Consider the following 19,127-nt stretch of genomic DNA (forward strand, 5'->3'; position numbering starts at 1 on the left):
CAATCGATGCACCACGGATATCCGATCAACCATACATATTTACCCCATTAAGAGGACACAAGCAGCGGACATATATCGGTATCGCGTGTGACATTATCTTAATGCTCATTAAAAGCCCTTTTGTGTTGAGCCATTGCTTAATTGCAAGTATCAGGGCTATTGGTTGATATGGCCATGGAAAAGTTTTTAATTGCTAAAGTTTGCAGCAAAGTGAAAATGGCAGTTGCAACACTTAAATATTTACGCAATATATTGATAGATGTGCAGCCAGGTTGTCCTGGCTGCTCATTAAAAGCGCTGCTCTAAGCGCCGCGTGGTAATATGTCAAGTTGAACAGCTAAACTTTAACACCTCGTTCTTGAACTCCCCATCATCTTGATTGCAGCATTTCGGGGCACAAATGAGCAAAAGTTAACAAGACGAGCTGTCTTATTACAGCTGCTGTTGTTTCTGAGAAGTCCAGGCCTCTCTGCTGCCACACCCCCCGCCCACTTGGCGCCGCCGGTTACGCCCCTTCTTGCGGTTCTTTCTGGCACGCCCGCCGCCTTGAGCGCAAAGCATGTGGCTGTTGTAATTGCACTTTAAAATATAACCGAGCATCCAACCTTACTATAGAAACAATTTTAAGATACCGAAGAAACATTTTCAACATCCACATACAAAAATGTTCATGAAACTCAAACTTATTGTACATTTTTATTTATATTTCTGAAATCTATATAAAAAGCTAAAAAATTAAATACTAAAATTGAAAATAAACGTTTTTTGTCTTAAGTTTTTAAATATTAAACATGTGTATTAGGAAATCTTTTTTTTATTTTAAGTATTCATTAAAAAATTTTTTTCAAGTGTGCTGCAAATTTAAGTGCCTGCAACGCAGCTTAACGCAACTCATTTCCATCTGGTGTGCGAGTGTGTGCTTAACCGCGAGTGCAATTATTACTCGAAGTTGCAACAAACAGCAGCAGCTTGGGCAAACTTCCAAGAATCCCTTAATGGCTGCTGTTGAGAGCAAGGATTTGTGGCCCGGGAAGCTGGAAACCTGTAATGAAGATTCTTACATATCATAAACATCAGCGAGCTGGCAACCGGTCCATTGTTATGCCAACAGCTGCAACGGAATCCCAGCAAACGTTTGACCAGGCGGCTAACAATGACATTTGCAAAGGAAACAAACACGGGTCACAATGCCCACAAAAGAGCTCAGCAAATTGAGTACACGCTTAAAAATAATAAAATAAAATAATAAAGCTTGTGTTTTTCTTCAGTGACATCTATAGTTTAGCCAATAAATTTTTTTTTTTAAGTTATTATATAATATATGTAAGTTGATATGCCGAAACTTTAACTAAAATTTTGGAATAGAATACAAGTATCTCTACATGTTTGGCTAAATATACAATCAAACCTTTTAATTTTCTTTATTACCAATGTCTTCCATTTATCATAAAAACCCAATATCTAATAACACTTATAAAAACAAGTTTTTAATTTCCTCATTTTGTTAAGTGCATTTCTTGCAAATGCAGAGGCTAGCTTCTGTTTCCGTTCCTGTCGCCACTGCAATGGAAACTGTATTTCACCTCAATAATAATGGGCTGGTAAGCCCTCGTTGAAGAAATTCATAGCAGAACTGTGTGAGCAGCCGGAAATGGTCGTAGAAAACGGCGAACAATAAAGTTTCTTGTCTCGTATCGCACTTATCAAATTACACAGAAGAGTTTTCTTCGTTTTTTTCATTTGCATTTGCCGTATTTCGAAATTGCACATTGTCAACAACGGGAAAGTTTCCACCTTTGCGAGGGGTAAAGAAGAAGCAGCGGAAAGAACAACCATAACAGCGGTATTATTAACAAAAACAATAACTTATTACCCATTGCTTTTAGTAGTTGTTATAACTTTTACGACTTTTTAATAAAGTTGCAATGCATTTGCTTGTTGCACTAGGCAAGGTAATGGGGATTTGGGGGGTTTGTAACTTCGACTGCAACTCCCAAGACAAAGTTTTCGCCCAAGGCCTGGGGCTGGCGATGCTGCTCAAGTTGTAATTTACCCACTCAAACTCCCTTTTAACCTCCCACCCCCTTCTAGCCACCCACTTCGACAAAGTGAGTTATGCAATGTCACGCATCCGCCATGTGGTCGGACTGGCTTCGGTTTAAGGCTTTAAGCTGCAGCTCGCTGACAGCCTAAGCCCCGCACTGAATGCACAGTAAGTAAAAATTTACACATGTGATATACGTATCTACGATCTGATTAATTAATAATTTCTTAATTATGATTTATTTATTTTATTTTTACAAGGTGTCGTGGTGAGGTATTTTCAAACAGTTCTAAATGTATTTCACGACGGTATTACTTACATTTTTTCCTTACATTTCTTTTTGTAATACTTCTAAAAATAAATATAAAGTATAAGTATATATTTTCATTATTATATTATTCGTTTTATTGTATATTGTTAGTATACATTTTTATTATTTTTCATATTTAATTCAAAACGATTCTCAAATAGTTAAATTTTTTCCCCCAGTGCAGTGCATCTCCACTTCAAAGACAAACAACAAACGATGCCAGACAGTGGATACAGTAAAGCAGGCAACACAAACAACACACACCCACGCACCAAAATTTCTGGTGGCAAGAATGCTAATTTGGCCCTCTCACACACGCCAGCAACAACATCTGCCACTGATAGTGTTTTGGAGGGGATTGCTATGAGGAGGTTGTTTCGGGGCCAAAGTTTCTACTGTGGCAACCAGCAGTGGCATAATGCATTTAGCCATCTTGCTGATTCCGGGTCCTGCGTAACTTTTCATTCACTTTGCCACATATTAAAATCTAACCACAAAATGTCAAACCGAAAACCAAAAGTTATGCATTCGTGTCTGCGTAAGTATGTACACAGTGTTTGTTCGTGTGTGTGTGTGCGTTTTCTGTGAGTGTACTTGTGTGCTTGACAGGTGAAACACAAAAGAATTGTTGCGTAAACTTTGATGTTTATTAGTTGCAACGCCCTGAGTAGCTTTAGGGCAGTTGGGACTTAAACTATTTTAAACCGCTTTGGAAAGACGAACACTTATCCATTTTAGTTTATATAATAAATTAAACAAATTTTGAAATTATGTTGGGAAAATGTTTATGAAATATTTTAATATTGAAAATTTAAGTGATAACATTTTTTAAAATTTTTTACTCGTAAGCCAAAATTTATAAAAACGAGCTTAATTTATTGGGGATTGGGAAATAAAGTCCAAGAAGAAAATTGGAAATTGCTCTTGCTTACTGTATACATAATAGATTATTATAATTTGTTTATAAATACTCAATTTAATATTTCTTTATATAATTAATAAACTGGAATGCAAGTAAAATTAAAATGCTACCGTCACGCTCCATTAACAGCCGAACTTCAGCGTGTCATGCAAATCGCATTTGTCGAAACTAATGAAAAGTGTTGACACAGCTAAATGAACCAAAATCTCTCATATTTACACCAATTTAAAAGTGTTGACAGATTAATTAAGACGGAATATTAAAAAAAACAAATCCACAAAATGTAGCAAACAACAAATAACAACATCATTGCATTGTGTATGACAGTGACGATGTAGAAAACGCAAACATGCATTATGCAAACCTAATTGCAGTCTTTGTAGTTGTTGTCGCTGCTGTTGCGTAATTATAATTGCGTTTATTGTGTGCATGTTAGCCAATAATTAGCATTGAATTAATTTTCAAACAGCAAACCAATTAGCCACACACCTTATCCTCGACTCTTGACCAAGCCGTCAAAGATGACCCCACACCCTTAACCCTTTGAGCCCCCTTAAGTAACCACACAACATCATCATCGTCATCTTCTGCTAGTGGCTGCAGCATAATTCCATTGAAATTCGATTACCATCTCGGCCAATCTCTCAATCAAACACTTCGCATGCTCGTTGTAATTACGTGTTTCGCGATGCCGTTTGGGTCAAATGAACTTGAAGCTAATTTCAGTGTAATCATCGAGAAAGTGCAACTCTAACCCAAATAATTATCGGGTTTTAAATATACTAATCTAATAAATAAGTAAAGGAGCAACTTAAAACATTAAATACTTTTTAAAGTACGAAATCTATCTAATAGGTGCTTGTCAGATCAAGGAAACGAAATTCTCCCAACTAACTCCGACTTCAAACAACTATATTTTTAAAGAAAGTTTTAGTTTATTGAGTAATAAACATTTTACGGACATTTTTATTAAAGCTTTCTTTGTAAAAATGTAGCATTTCGCAAAACAAAGTGTAGCCATAAGCTTGACTTTTAAAGTAAAGTTAATAAATATTAAAAAAAAACCTTTAAAATAATACCAAAAAACCTCGTTTCACAGAAAATAAATTCAAAGAATATAAATTGTTGATAAAGCTCGAAAGTGTAGATTGTGTAATTGTGAGTTAGAAGGATAAGGCAGGAGATTTACGAGCTAAGAGCCAGGCCAATGGCCTTGTTGAAATTGCAGCACAACATGCGTTTGCGAGAGGCGTTTAAAAGAGTTTCCCAATGTGCAAACGCAGCGCCCTAAGCGAGAATTTCTCAAGTCCACTAACACACACACGCACACGCAATGGGGATTTTGGTAACACAAACACAACAAACTGGACATAAAGCACCACACACTCACAGCGGAGTACAATGGATTGCATTTGAAATACACAGACGACGTGCCCAGATAAATTTTCCCCAGTCTCATTCTCAGTCACATTCCCATATGGAAGTCCCTTCCTACACTTACAAAAAATTGTTATAAAAATAAATACTCCACGAAACTAATATTTAAAAGGATTCTAAGACTGAAATGTTATGTTATGTTATGTATTGTTCTAAATATTACAATTTCTTTATTAGATATTTTAATTATTATTGATGTAAGGCACTCAATCATAAACTTTTCGTGTGTATACAATTTTAAGCCAAAAGACGACGCTGCAAAAGTTCCAAGACAGTCGAACTGAGACTCGGACCATCCATGCTGACTTTGAAACTTATGCGCCAGCCGTTAAGCTCAGCTCAATGTGTTGTTTTTCCCCCGCTTTTTCCCGGGGTTTCCTTGCTTTTCCTTGCTTTTCCTCTGTGCTTGGGCGTGTGTGCGTGGAAAAGCAGCTTAAGCATGCACATTCGCATAAGGAAACGGATGAAGAAGTTGCAGAATAAGTAAGCTGCTGCAACTCATACGAATTTCATATATATAGAAAGCAAAGAACAACTCAACTTACGACCAAATGTGCACCTAAGTTTGTTCTATAAATATGCGAAGGGTAAAATCATTTGCTTTCTTTAGCGCTATTGATTATATTAACAAAATACCATCGAGTATAGCCTAATTATAGCAATAAAATGTTTTAAAAATTTTAAAATTGCTTTGATAAATTTTTTGTTTAAATGTTTGTTTAAATTTTCTTAGTCTTAGAATTATCTTCCTAAAATATTTTTTTAATAGTTGTAACGCTAACACAACGCTGATTTTCATCAGCAAAGATATCCTGTATTTTAAATACTTAAAACATAATATACCCCAAATTCAGACCGCTCAAGACCAGGGCATGTATAAATGCTCATAAATATTCCTTTCCATAATAATAAAAAAACTAACAAGAAAAAAAGAAAATCATGTGGAATGGCTGAAGCGGTGGTAAGCAATTTTTGAGTGCCGCCTGAAAATATGCAGTACTTTTTTTGCAAGTTTTCTTTATAGCCGGAGATGCGACAGGAATGTAAAACAGTGTCTTCAAGCTTTAGCTAAATACAGGGTAAAACATATGTTAACTATGCACCATTGTATTATAAAGCATCACAAATTATTAAATTAAAAACAATTTAAATGAATTTGTACCAAAAATAGTACAAAAATAGTCCTAATATTTTAACCACTAAAACTAAAACGAATGTATCGATTTATAGTATGCAAACAAATCGTTTTAAATTTGTTGGTATTAGAAAAAAAGCAAACGATTTTAAAACAATTAGAAAATAGCAACCAAAAACGTCAACGCTTGTCTATTCAAATTAATTGTTTTTTTAACTTTTTCCAAATTCCGAAAAAAAATTATAAAATGAAATCAATAAAAGTTACCCCCGAGGACAAGTTTCCATTTCATTTGCCCTCATTGAGCTCGAACGAAAATTCCCTTGGTCGCGGACTTAAATGACCAAAACATTTTTATAACTTAATTAAACACTGATTTTGCCTTCACATTTTATGGCCATTTCCACACAGCCAGCGACAACACAAAACCGAACACGTCGTTCAAACCCAACCCCCAAAAAAAAGACGAAAAACGAGCAAAAAATTGTTGGAGAAAATGAAGTTCTGTTCGATTTGTTTTATTGTCCATCGGTTCGGTTCGTGGGAATGGATTGGGTGGTTTGGGTGGTTGGATATTTGGTCGGATGGCTGGTCTGTGGTCAGCTGCCAACTGGGAGTATTAGTTATATATGCTGTGTCGGCTATTTTGGGCTACTGGCAGCGGCAGAGGCAACAAAGTTATTTTGCGAAACTGCCAATTGTCGGACTTACTTTTTGTTCATGCCACTGTCGCTGCCACATGCCACATGGCAATGTTCTCGTTCTTTTATTGTTCCGACTATATAGAATATCCCCCCGATTTCCGACTGACACAGACATCCAGCTCAATAGAAAGTTGCACTTTTTCCGGGGCTTATATCGTTGGCTGTCGAGTTATGATGGAATCCCTCTGGCTTGGGCCACTTTAATTACAGCCTCGAGGTGTCAATGGCTGAGATTAATCAGTTTAATGGGTCTCTCTGTGTTCTGGCATATTTCAGCGGAATAAAGTCATTAAAATGCAATTAAAAATTGCGGGTAAGCTGCCTTGCCTTTTCCTCACTAAAACGTGTTTGTGAAATTTCTTAGCTCAATTTAATTAATTTAGCACAGAGCAAAGGCAAGGGATATGGGCCAGGGGGTTCTTGTGGTTGTATACTAACTTTGTTTGGCTTAAAGTAATTAACATACATCGTTTTGCTAGAGGAGCTCTTTCTTGTTGCTGCTTCCGTTGTTGGGGTGAAAGTGAACTAATTGTTTATGGGATAAACATTTATTTTCGTTACTTGAGTGAAGCTAGAAAGTGAATTAATTGCTGATTGCAGAATTTCAATTCAAGTACCATTTGCTTAGCCAATTTAATTTTTTAGTGCTTGGTTAGTTGGTAATTAAAATTTACGCTATACTTTAAAATAATCATTTTTATTCAGTGTTATTAAACCGTTTTATTATGACTATTCAATACTTAACAAAACACTTTTTTTTCAATTGAACAAAAATTATACCTGACTTTAATTTAAATTACCTCTATATGGTTGCATAGATATTTAGTAGAACACTTTTCTTAATTTAAAAAAATACATCTTTACTTTAAGTAGTCTTCCAAACCTAACCACACGATTCCATTGTAAGATGGCATTAAAGCTACAGATTCCATCAAACGATCTTTCAAACCTTGGTGACAAAGTGGTAAGCCATTAATTTTACTTCATTCAAGTTTGCCCTTGCACAATACCTAAAATGCATTCGATACTCAACCGAGCAGAATACACTATCCTATAACATATTTCCCTTAAGTCTCCATCCCGTCCTTTAGCTCCACATCCGACCTAAGCGATGCAAAGCCATGACAAATGTGATGCCAGTTAAGCGGTTCAAGGCGATGTGGCAACGTGGCGTATGGGTGATGGCAACAAAAATCAACTCACCCGTAGAAAGACAAATAAAATATGTTGCACGTGCAGTTGCACCTGCTAAAAGATGTAATAATGTAAAAAGACAAATGATACGTATCAGGAAAGTAAAAGTTCGGTTTTAGAAAATTTATTTTCAGGACAAAAATGAGTATGCCATTTACTTACAAATATATTATCAGCTTAAAAAAAATAAAGGATATAAAGGCTTGGCTTTATTTTATTTAAAATTTGAATACCTCTTTCTTTTTTTTAACTTACAAGAGGGACAGAAATTTTGCCTAAAAATAGTAACCAAGTGTAAGTCAAGAACGGCTAGTTTTGACTAAGGCCAAAAGCCACTGCGATTTGCAACACCTAAACCAACCTGATTCTTTTTCGTCAGAAAGCGAAACCAATTGCTCCTCAATCTAGATTAAGCCCGAAGAAGGAATACCTTTAAAAAACCAAGATATTTTACCAATCAAACCCGCAATTCTTCATGCTTCTGCGAACATCGGGGAACATTTTGCCACATTCCCATTGAGCCGGAAATGTGCAGGAAATGCGAGTAAACACAGAAAGCGATTCGACTCGACAGTGGACATCCACAGGACAGCAGCATCCATACCAATGGAGTAAGTCCGAGGAGAAGCCACTGGTCCAGGTCATTCGCATTCAATAATCCCCACAAACAGCAAAAAGAAAATCACAATGCAATAACAAGGCAAAGATTGCACAGCTAAAAAAAATGACAATATTTTAAAATAATATTCGTACTATGAAATTAATAAGTGACCTCACGTTTTTACTGCGTTCAAAATATTATCCACTAAGTGGCAAATATTGTTAAAACATTTTTTTTTAATAAGTTAATGGGTTGACAATTTAATTTAAATAGAATATTTTTTTAACAAATATGAAAACTTTACTGAATGGCTTTATTTTTCAGATCATTCTCTTTTTTACCTGCAGTTTTTACATACCGGAACTATTGATTTTAGATATGCGTTTCCTTCTGTTTGTAACATGCTTTTGCAAAAACACAATATACCTCTATGAAATATGAAAAATATCAAGCATTTTTTACAGTTGGACGAAAGTCGAAGGGAAAGTGAGAAAATCGAGAAAAGCGGAGGAAGGCACAACCCTTGTTGGCAGCTTGACTTGCTTGATGGTATTTCCCTTTTGTCACTGACATCAATTGCTCTCCGCTGTCAATACACGAATATTGATATAATGATGCGGCCAGTGCAATGTCCAACGGGCATAAAAATCCCTGGGATGCACAATAAAAGAAGAAAGCATCAGTTTGTATTTTTGTCCGACTCTCCACTTGCCCGCGCGGTTATAAGCTGCTTCAAAATTATTTGTTTTATAAACATCGTAAAGCCTTTTACTTGATTGCGAAATAATTCGTTGTTATTGAGACAGGTTTTTTTAGGGTACAGATTTCGTTTTTGTTTCTGGTAAACTTTTTTTTAAGTCGAAATGCTATAAACAAAAACACAGATTAGGTTAAAAGATTCCCCTTTCAAATTGAAATTCTCATGACATCGTTCATTCAACTTTTCAACTTTGTCCCGATGACCGCAAACACATTTACATATGCATACTTATGAGGTCCAGCAGGGTCAAAGATGGCAAAAAAAACTGCAGCAAACCGACATGAATTCGTCATGCAGACAACTGCTGCTGACAATGGGACTTTTATATCCATTCTGTGTCCAAGTTTGACATATTTCTGCGCTATAAATTTTAAGACAAACTATAAATAAAAGTTGAAGAACCTATAGAATAAATGCATTAAAAAAGAAATAATATGTTTTAAGTTGGTTTAAAAATAATCAAGTTTTTAATAAATATCATAGTATCAATAATGTTTCCTTAATTTTTTGTCAAATTTTATTTTAAATGCCAAGGTATTATATATTTTCTCTGTTTCAGTGTTTAGTCCAATGTGCAGCACAAAGTTGGGGGCACAAAACTGTAATCTATTTAATAAACCACGTGATCCACTCGGGGCGACATTGTCAGCACGATGAACCTCCCGCTCACCTCTAGGGAACTTTCCACACCCGAACATCACTCCGCAAGAGTAAATTATTCAACCCTGTGAACGCTTGAATGGATCGGTATTCACAAATATCAATTCAACAACCAGGCAGCCGAACATCAACCTCTCAAATGTATTTGCCATCGGCCACCAACTTCGATTGCATTTAGGAGTCACACTGGCTACTGCATTGACAGAGGTGAAACTGTTTTCGAGTTGGCTGAGATTTAAACTAATCAGCATTAGTTAATTTAATGATTTTGTTACCCCTTAATTAAGCTTTTTACATAAGCCTTTAAAATTAAGATACAGTTTATAGATTTCTATATTAAGTATCCCTTACTAGAAGTAATACAAAATTATTATTAAATTATTATTTCTTTATTAAGAAAATGAATATATAATATATGTATTCTATTTTTGTTTTAATTAAAAAACTAAAATTTTTAGTTGATACGTGTTTTGTTGATCTTAGTTTCTAAATCGACTGAATTTTGTCTTGTGAGCACAGTTTTTAAATCACGATTTTGACATATTTTATTAAAGCCTTTTTTTTTAATATTTGTATCTTGAATATTTTTCATCCTCATATTAAAGTTACAGACAGTCGATTATGACAAACAAACTAACTCAATTATACGGTTACGTAAGCACATACAATTCAAGGGACCGAGGGACATCGGAAGGATACACAAAATAGAAAGGGAATCCTGAGGGGCGAAGGACGCGCGTAGCCACAGGACATGATGGCATATGTGCAACCTCCTGATGATGGGCAGAGCTAAGCGGTTAACCGCTGAAGGGGGTGGCGATTGGAACCCATGCGAAGTGTGGACCCCAAAAGCGGGACTGACCCCATTTCGAGGCTGAATTGTGACATTATTTTAATGAAAATTGACGCTTGATTCGCTGGGCGGCAGTCCACAACCACTCCCCGAAAATCCAATGATTGAGCCCATAAAATGGGTCCAACTGCTGCTGCTACTGCGGTCAACTTGCGATACAATTGCGCTTTACGAGTGCCGGAACAAGGCTTACGAAATAATAATAATGCAAACATCCCATATAGGAAGTGGATGTGGCGGAGTTTGGCGATGCGGAGCTCAACCCTTTGGACGCAGCTGCTCCGACGGCATCCAAAATGTAAACAGCAGCGCCAGGAACACAAAGTGCCTTAGGTGCAAACACGTACTGCAATTCAAATAAAGAAAACAATAATAGAAAATGGAGTCGAAGCCGGAGACATGAAAGGGCAAAAAGCCAGAGAAAAGCGCAAAAACATCTACCAGCACAGAGGGCTTACAACCGGACCCTGAGTAGTTAACTCTATTGAAAGTAAAATACCCTAAGATAAGAATAATAATATATTCCCTTAAGATAATAGCTGTTGGTGGAATGTACAAGGCTTCTTGAGAAAAGGGTCCCCTTGCATATATATTTAAAAATATATAAATAAGTAAAACCCCACTTAAACACTTAAAATTTGTTAAGCAATTTACAAATGTTTGCAAAGTTTAAAAATTTTTAATTTATAACTTAATAGTTGCGCACAAATTGTCTTAGGTTTAAACCATTTAAAATACCTTTCCCCGTTTTCTGTGCTTTTTGAGTATGCTACACTTTCTCAGGACGTCTTAGCGAAATGTTTGCCTTTCGTTTTTGGCTTTCAGCCCCTTTTCCTCCCACCGACTTTTCCGATTTTCCTTGCCACCCATCAACCTGCCATTCCCATCACCATCAGCAAACCGTTCTCACGTTGCACACTTTATTGTGCTCTCCAATTGTTTTTCTTGTTGTTTTTGCTCCTGCAATTGCACTTTTCAATATTGATGATACGGCGCCACAAAAGATATATGTATGTAACTATATTCAACGCTTCATTGATCAAGAGGCAATCGGAAAATGAATTCATCTGCTTAATCAAGATACAAATGAAGTTGAAATAAATGTAAAACCGACAAAAAAGGATGGTGCTGGATTAATGCGAAGTGCTGCAATAAATGTTACAGGGGTTTTAACTTATGGTAATCAAACATTTTCCCAGCTAAGAAAACAAACTTAAATTAAACATTTTTTTTTAGGCATATTAACAAGATTCAAAGTTTACGTAAAAACTTACTTTTTCGTGAGTGCCATTTTGTTATAATTGTGTATAATTGTGTATATAAATATTATTGTTAGTATATGCAATTTTTGCAATCATTAAAATGTCAGCTTACATTAGTAAACGGACTCCGATCTGTTTGTTATTTAATGACAATCTTGTGACTGTTATATACCACTTAAATCTGACCCAAAAAATAAAATATTAACCTTGGACCCCAGCTGAGAAGCAGTCGCAAAACGCTAATTGAAAGTCTTAAAGGTAAGACCCGGACCTGCCCCAACACTTAGGTTTGCTCCAGCGACACCTAGTTAGAATATTAACGCATTAGGGCTAGAATTTCTATATAAGAGCCGAATGCCGGCTGCTCAGCTTAGTCATTTGGGAGTTCTTAAAGCCCACATTCGATGGTGTCCGATGAAAATAGTACGAGAATTGGCAGCTATTCGTTTCCATTTGCGGACGAGCGGACACGAACATGGCCGCTGGTGGAATCGCCCTGGAATGTACCCGCCCTGCTGACCATCTATCTGCTGATGGTGCGCTATGGACCCAAGTGGAGCGCCAGGTGAGGTCAGGTCATCCACACAACCGACACACCACTTTAAACTCCCACCGGGCACAAGGACACAGAGAAAAAATGTCGAAACAATGGGATCTTAAAGAAAATTAAAAAAAAATATTAATTAATTGCATTTGTGAAACAAGAAATTAAAAAATAATTTTTTCACGGCAGCCGCGGTAATCGAACCTATCATTTTTTGTCCAAATACAGTCATTCAAACTTTTAGTCTACTACTACTTATTGTGAGACCTTTGATAGTATTTATTTAGTCTGCAAATAATAATAATTTATACCACCTAAATAACTTGATTTCTTACAGTTTTGTTTTGACTCAAAAGTTTTTTCGATGTAGACATAAATTTTTTTCTTGCTCATCATATAAGTAAATTAGCATTTTAAGCTGGGAATTTGATATCGAGCTAATATTTTTTTAACCTGTACTTAGGTACAAGCCGCTGCAGTTGCGAGTGCCATTGTTCTGCCACAGTTTGGCCATGGCCCTGCTGAATGCCCACATTTGCCTGGAGCTCTTCATTTCGACGCGGGCCCTCAACTATAGCTTCAGTTGTCAGCCTTGTCGGGTGAGCTATAGCCCACATGAAATGCGTGTAAGTTGGGGCCAACAAAAATGGGAAAAAACACTTAGCTTGGTAAAGCGGAGCCTTAAATACCCTTACAGAAGAAATCCTTTAAAATACTAGCATTTAATTTTTTTTGTCGATGTCGTCCTTTTCATTATTTTGCAACCAATACTATTTTCTAAAATAATGTAAAAAATATATTAACTAGGGCATCAATTTTTGTAGTCTATGAAATAATATTTAACTTATTAAGCTTTAAAAAAAGAATAGTTAGTTAGTCAATTTAAATTTAAGTTCTTCTTGGAAGTTGAACTTGAAAAGGAAGTTTATGTTATATATTAAAATCCATTTTCGCTATCAAGAGGCTAACTAAAAATACATAACCGAATCACTAATTTACCGAGCCATATTGTTGTAAAAGTTCTAAAAGTGCTCGACGGCAAATCATTGCTCATATATGATATGATATGATACTGCAAGGGTATATAGTGCGCGCAGCCGAGTGACAGTATCGAATTGAGAGAGGGTTCCTTTGTAAAACAGATTGCCGCGGCCATTTGGTGGTTCTACATCTCGAAAATATTGGAATTCGCCGACACGGCCTTCTTTATCCTGCGGCACAAGTGGACGCAGCTGAGCTTCCTACACGTGTACCACCACAGCACCATGTTGGTCCTGTGCTGGGTCTTCGTTAAGTGGAAGCCGACGGGTTCGAGTGAGCATTCCTGGTACTTTCAAATGCGTCAAAGGCCTTATCCCTTCTATTTTCGTCCAGCCTTTGTTCCGGCCATGATGAACTCCTTTGTGCACATCATTATGTACGGCTATTATGCGCTGAGTGTCCTGGGTCCTCGCATCCAGCGATTCCTATGGTGGAAGCGCTACTTGACTGGCCTTCAGCTGCTGCAGTTCACAATCGGCTTGCTCTGGGCCACGCAGCTGGTTATCCGGGACTGCGAGTACGGAACCTGGATTAGTTTCACTGGAGGCGCCTACATGCTGCCGTTCCTCTTTCTCTTCGGAAGATTCTATGCCCAAAACTACGGGGTATCGGCAGACACCAAGAAAGTCATGTAAGCCGAATACAATCTTGTCCCATTCAAACATAAGGAATTTTAGAGACTGCAAAACAGGAATGTATATGTATTGCTTATAACGAAGTTGACAATAAACAGTTTTATAATTTATTTTGGTGCACCAAATTCAATATATTCATATATGTCTTTTTAGTTGTTGCTTAGACGCTGAATATTTCATGTACTCAAAAACAAAACTTTATTTAGAAGCAAATTAAATTGAAATATTTAACCTTTTCCCAAACAGCACTTCAACTTATATTGACACTTCGGAGAAAATCAAACCCTTTAGGCAAAGGACGGGATGAAATAGTAATCATAAACTTAGCTTAATTATTTATAAGCCTGGAAGTCGACGGAAAAAACAACGTTGTTTCGTTTCACTGCATTTATTATGTATCTGATGTTTTGGCATAAACTCATATGTACAAAAAATTCGTTAAAAAAATACATTGCGTAAATGCAGAACTACAGTATGAGAGAAAAAAGTACAAAAAGATCGAAGTATACAAATTTAAAAGAGAATGCGGTAACCGTTTCGAGTGAGATATATTCATTTTAGTTTGCTATTTCAGTCCAATCACATTGTGTTCTCGTTAACAAAAGAGTTTGTATTGCCTTACATGGCCTAAATGAAATGCCTCAGCCAAGGAATGTTTAGTGTTGCTGATTTGCTGTTTCCTGATGTTGTTTTTGTTGCTGCTGCACTGGCAGCTGTTGATTTTGAGCTGGTGGAGGACTCTGATTATGAACTTGTTGCTGTTGAACGGGCTGATGCTGCGCGGTTTGCTGCTGCTGCTGCACAGGCTGCTGTTGTTGTTGCACAGGCTGCTGCTGCTGTTGCACGGGCTGCTGCTGCTGTTGCAAAGGTTGCTGCTGCTGTTGTTGCACAGGCTGTTGTTGTTGTTGCACAGGCTGCTGCTGCTGTTGTTGCACAGGCTGCTGCTGCTGATAGACGGGCTGCTGTTGATAAGCAGGCTGTTGTTGCTGCGGAATCTGTCCTGCGTGCTGATAGACCTGATTGGGATGCAGCTGCACCGGTTGCTGTCCGTTTCCATATTGCTGCTGCTGGTATTGCTGGGCGTACTGCTGTTGCTGCTGTGCGTACTGCTGTTGCTGCTGTGCATGTACCTGGTCAGGTTGCTGGTAATGCAGTTGGCCGCCTGGCGGTGGCGCCTGCTGGTAGGCTACGCCTCCAGGTGGTGGAGCAGCGTAGTATCCCTGCGGCATGTTCGGATGCGGCGGCAGCTGGCCGGCAGCGATCATTCGCTGGACCTCCTCTTGGCGTCGGCGCTCGTACTCCAGATACTCCTCGTGAGTGTACTGCGGCTGGCGGTCGATTGTCTCCCATTCGGGGTCCTTTTGGAACTCCTCCTTGGTGGTCTGCATCATGAACTCCTCGATGCTGATCAGGCCATCGTGGTTGCTGTCGGTCTCCTGGAAGTAGTGCTCGCGCATGCGCTCCATCTCCTCGGCCCGCTCCCTCATGTCGTCCTCGGGCAGGTCGCTCTGGTAGACCTTGTCCAGTTCCTTGACAAACAGGGCCTTAACCTCCGCCTCGTCCCAATAACCATTGCTGTCGACATCGTGAATCGAGAAGAAGGTCTTCGGCTCGAAGTCGTTCTTGTCCATGTGGTCCTGTTTCTCCCACACATCCTCCAGTTGGGCCTTGTTTCCTGGGTGGTGGAGTTTCTCGTGGTTATTGTGCTTCTGCTCCTTCTCCTTGATTTCGGCTTCAAACTTCTTGCGCGACTCCTCGTCCATTTCTTTTTTCTGTGCCTCGCGCTCGAACTCCTTCTGCATTTCGTACTCCTTGAACTCGCCGCGCCGCTTGCGATCCGCCTCAGCCAGGTCGTCCGAAGTCTTCTGGATCAGCTTGCGCAGATCCTCGATCTCGAAGGTATGCTCGTTGTCGTGGTCCAGATGCTGCGACACCTTCAGGTGCTTCCGGTCAATGTCGTTGGATAGCTCGTAGGCCTGCTTGGCCAATTCTCGTAGACGCTCAACCTCGCGACGCTTGATCTCGTCCAGCTTGGTGCGAACATGGTGATTCACGTAGTCCAGTTCCTGTGCGATCTTGCCACTCTGCGAATAGAGACAACCGTACATGGATTATACAAGAATTTTCACTTTCGTTGACAGCCCTCATCTAATTGCAAAGCCAGAACGTTTATTAATCATCATGTATGGCATATAGGCTACAAGGTTTCAATAATCATGGCTTATATTTCAATAATTATAGCTTATATTTTAGTTGTCTGCAATACTTTAAGAAATAACAGAGATGATACCTATAATATGATAGGGTTGAAGTCCGTCTAACTCTGCTAGATACTTGATTAGACTTTACCCAACACCTATGATGAAAGCGATATGTTGTCCAGACGTGGCTGGCAATACGCTAGAGTTCCGGGAAATCCCCGCTCCACTCACCCGAATGTCCGCCTCCGGCGCTTTGTCCAGCTTCTTCCGGAACTCGGGATCGGCCTCGAGGGCCTCGACCACCTCCCGAAGATAGCGCTCGTACTCCAGGGCCGTTTCCACGTCGGCGGTGGCCGGAGTGGAGGACTCCGCTTCCTTGTGATCGTCCTTCTTTTTCTGCGAAACGGGCAAGGCGACAACCGTGGAGATCAAGGCGGAAATGGCAATCAGAGCCAATCCCAGCAGGGCCACGTTCTGCGCCATGGCTCCAAGTATGTGCTTCTGGCGTGTACTTCCCAGTCTTGTCCAATGCAAGCCGACAACTGTGCAAATATCCCAACAAAAAACAAATATTCTTAAGAATATAATCTGACGTGTCGGAGATGTTGTTGATCAGCGTGACCGTGCTGCACAAGCAAGATAATACTTAAACAAATGCGAAATATACCGTAAATATACCACGCCCTCTACCCAAGACACAAACCATGGAAAACGTTCACACTAGAAGTAGACCCGCGAACTTTCAAATGCAATATGTATCAATTTTACCATAATGTACAGATTTTCTAGGGGAAATAAGAAATCTTATATAAACGTTCTTAAAGTTTACGCATTTATTTTAAAATTACACCTTAGTTGCTTTTCCTTTGAATGCTTTTCCTTTCTTTTTTCCAGCAGCCTTGAGGTCTTCTTTGATTTTGCCCACCTTCTTCTGCTTCGGCTTTAAATCTTTTTCGTTGCCTTGATGCTTTTTCAAAACCTTTTCCGTTTTTTCAACTTTTTTCAGTTTGGCGGATTTATGGATCTCGTCGCCTTTCGTCTCCGGGCGTATCTTGGTCGATATGTCTTCGCGATCTATAGGTTTCTTGGCTCGCATTTTGGCTTCCGATTTGCGAACCTTTTTCATTTGTAACATATACTCCGGAACGGTGCCGCCCGAGTTTTTAATTATGAGCGCAATGCTGAGGGAAAATAATATTTGTTTAAATAAAGCCTTAGCATCCTGTTTTGAAGTTTATTACCTTCGTAAGTTGGCTGTGTCCTCCTGTGTGAAGAATGTTATGGCCCGACCTGGACGTCCTGCGCGTCCAGTCCTTCCTATCCGATGGATGTACGAGATGGTGGTGGGCGGGAAGTCGTAGTTGATCACCAGATTGACGCCCTTGAAGTCAATGCCTCGACCCATCAGCTCCGTACAGATGAGCACCCAAATGCTGCCCTCGCGAAAGGCTCTCACGCAGTTGTCACGCTGATGCTGGCTCCGCTCGGCGTGGATCACGTCCACGTTGATGCCGTCGTAGAGCAGCTCCTCGAACAGCTGCTTGGCGCGCTCCTTGCTCTGCACGAAAACGAGGACCGGCGGCTGGAGGCCCTGACGCACCAGATCCCGCATGGCCACTAGTTTTCCGCCCTCGGATCCCACGAACAGCAGTTCCTGCTGCACCGTCTCCGTGGCACTGTTTTGCACTCCAATGGTGATGCGCACCAGATTCTTGAGGTGACGCAGAGCCCATTTGGCCACTGGCACCGTGTAGGTGGCACTAAAGAAGGCCACGCACTTGTTCGGATGCGAGCAGGCGGCGTAAATGACGTCCAACTGCTCCTTGAAGTTGTTCTGGCCCTCCTCCATTAGACGATCCGCCTCGTCCAGAACGAACCATTCGACGTGCGACAAGTCCAGCAGCGGTGGCTCCTGCTGCAGGAGGAATCTGACGCGGTTCGGTGTGGAGACCAGGATGTCGTAGCGCTGCTTGCACTCGGCGCCGTGTTTCTGCTTCGCCTCGCTCACCTTGCTGATGAAGTGGGTGCGCAGGCCCGTTTCGCGGGTGAGTTCCGCACATTCCCGGTAGATCTGCTGGGCCAACTCGCGGGTGGGGGCCAGTACCAAGGCCCTCAGACCGCTGGTTTTGTGCGCCCTCAGTCCATCGATGATGGGCGTGAGGAAGGCCAGCGTTTTTCCAGATCCGGTGGGCGCACAGGCCATCAGAGCTCTGCGCTGGAGAAGCACAGGCAGCGCCTGCATCTGGATGGGCGTGGGCCGGTCGAAGTTGCGGGCCAGCAGGTTCTGCTGCAGGCGCGGCAGCAGCTTGAAGTCCCGGGTGAGGGCCTCAAAGCTGGCCACCGGTGGGGCGACCCTTTTGCCCAGCACACTGATGCCGAACTGTCGCCTGGTCTCGTTCGCCTGATCGGCGGCCTGGAGCAGCTCTAGTTCTTTGGCGGAGGGTGCCTTCCCTTCCTTGGTCTTCTTGCGTTTGGGTTGACTGCTGGATCCTTCAGCCAGCAGGCGGAATTCTGTGGAGTCCTGGTCATCCTCCTCTTCTGACTTTACTCTTTTCACCGGCTCCTCTTTCTTGGTAATCGCGTGCTGTGGCTGCGGTTTGGCAGGTGTTTCCTTCTGCAATGTTGTTAATTAGCCTGTGGACAAGACCTTCTTGGTTAACCACTTACCTTGGGCTTCTTGGTAAAGCGTACGCCTGCCGTAATCAATTTAAATATATCATGCTCATCCATTTTACTACAAACAACGCACGTGCATTTGTTTTGATTCGAGAGCAGTGTTGCCAGATCTAACTAATTTGTAGTTAACAGAGTGCTGTTAGACACA

General features: G+C 40.1%; 3 protein-coding genes across 3 annotated transcripts; 1 reads left to right on the top strand and 2 right to left on the bottom strand.

Moving 5' to 3' along the window:
• The first annotated feature begins 12,271 nt into the window (after window positions 1–12,271).
• LOC108135657 (elongation of very long chain fatty acids protein 4-like) lies at window positions 12,272–14,458 on the top strand. The gene is made up of 5 exons (XM_017256490.2): window positions 12,272–12,447; window positions 12,890–13,052; window positions 13,569–13,740; window positions 13,801–14,098; window positions 14,349–14,458. The coding sequence occupies exons 1-5, from the start codon at window positions 12,287–12,289 to the stop codon at window positions 14,407–14,409; spliced, it is 855 nt and encodes a 284-aa protein (XP_017111979.1). The 5' UTR covers window positions 12,272–12,286; the 3' UTR covers window positions 14,410–14,458.
• Window positions 14,459–14,474: 16 nt separating this feature from the next.
• On the bottom strand, window positions 14,475–16,932 carry LOC108135656 (nucleobindin-2). The gene is made up of 2 exons (XM_017256488.2): window positions 16,535–16,932; window positions 14,475–16,186 (listed from the first exon to the last, which is right to left on the bottom strand). The coding sequence occupies exons 1-2, from the start codon at window positions 16,784–16,786 to the stop codon at window positions 14,759–14,761; spliced, it is 1,680 nt and encodes a 559-aa protein (XP_017111977.1). The 5' UTR covers window positions 16,787–16,932; the 3' UTR covers window positions 14,475–14,758.
• Window positions 16,933–17,114: 182 nt separating this feature from the next.
• On the bottom strand, window positions 17,115–19,072 carry LOC108135698 (probable ATP-dependent RNA helicase DDX52). The gene is made up of 3 exons (XM_017256539.2): window positions 18,971–19,072; window positions 17,545–18,917; window positions 17,115–17,484 (listed from the first exon to the last, which is right to left on the bottom strand). The coding sequence occupies exons 1-3, from the start codon at window positions 19,031–19,033 to the stop codon at window positions 17,148–17,150; spliced, it is 1,773 nt and encodes a 590-aa protein (XP_017112028.1). The 5' UTR covers window positions 19,034–19,072; the 3' UTR covers window positions 17,115–17,147.
• Between the last annotated feature and the right edge of the window lie 55 nt (window positions 19,073–19,127).

Source organism: Drosophila elegans, unplaced genomic scaffold, assembly GCF_018152505.1.
Source record: "Drosophila elegans isolate 14027-0461.03 unplaced genomic scaffold, ASM1815250v1 contig_208, whole genome shotgun sequence".
In the NCBI taxonomy this organism is placed as follows: domain Eukaryota; kingdom Metazoa; phylum Arthropoda; class Insecta; order Diptera; family Drosophilidae; genus Drosophila; species Drosophila elegans.

Bases quoted from the DNA above. Each gene is read 5' to 3' on its own strand.
- LOC108135656 (XM_017256488.2), bottom strand. From the start codon at position 16,786: ATGGCGCAGAACGTGGCCCTGCTGGGATTGGCTCTGATTGCCATTTCC. The intron at 16,187-16,534 runs GTGAGTGGAGCG...CTCTATTCGCAG, and splicing joins CGCCGGAGGCGGACATTCGG to AGTGGCAAGATCGCACAGGA.
- LOC108135657 (XM_017256490.2), top strand. From the start codon at position 12,287: ATGGTGTCCGATGAAAATAGTACGAGAATTGGCAGCTATTCGTTTCCA. The intron at 12,448-12,889 runs GTGAGGTCAGGT...ACCTGTACTTAG, and splicing joins GGACCCAAGTGGAGCGCCAG to GTACAAGCCGCTGCAGTTGC. The intron at 14,099-14,348 runs GTAAGCCGAATA...TTTCCCAAACAG, and splicing joins GCAGACACCAAGAAAGTCAT to CACTTCAACTTATATTGACA.
- LOC108135698 (XM_017256539.2), bottom strand. From the start codon at position 19,033: ATGGATGAGCATGATATATTTAAATTGATTACGGCAGGCGTACGCTTT. The intron at 18,918-18,970 runs GTAAGTGGTTAA...ACAACATTGCAG, and splicing joins GCTTTACCAAGAAGCCCAAG to AAGGAAACACCTGCCAAACC. The intron at 17,485-17,544 runs GTAATAAACTTC...ATTTTCCCTCAG, and splicing joins GACACAGCCAACTTACGAAG to CATTGCGCTCATAATTAAAA.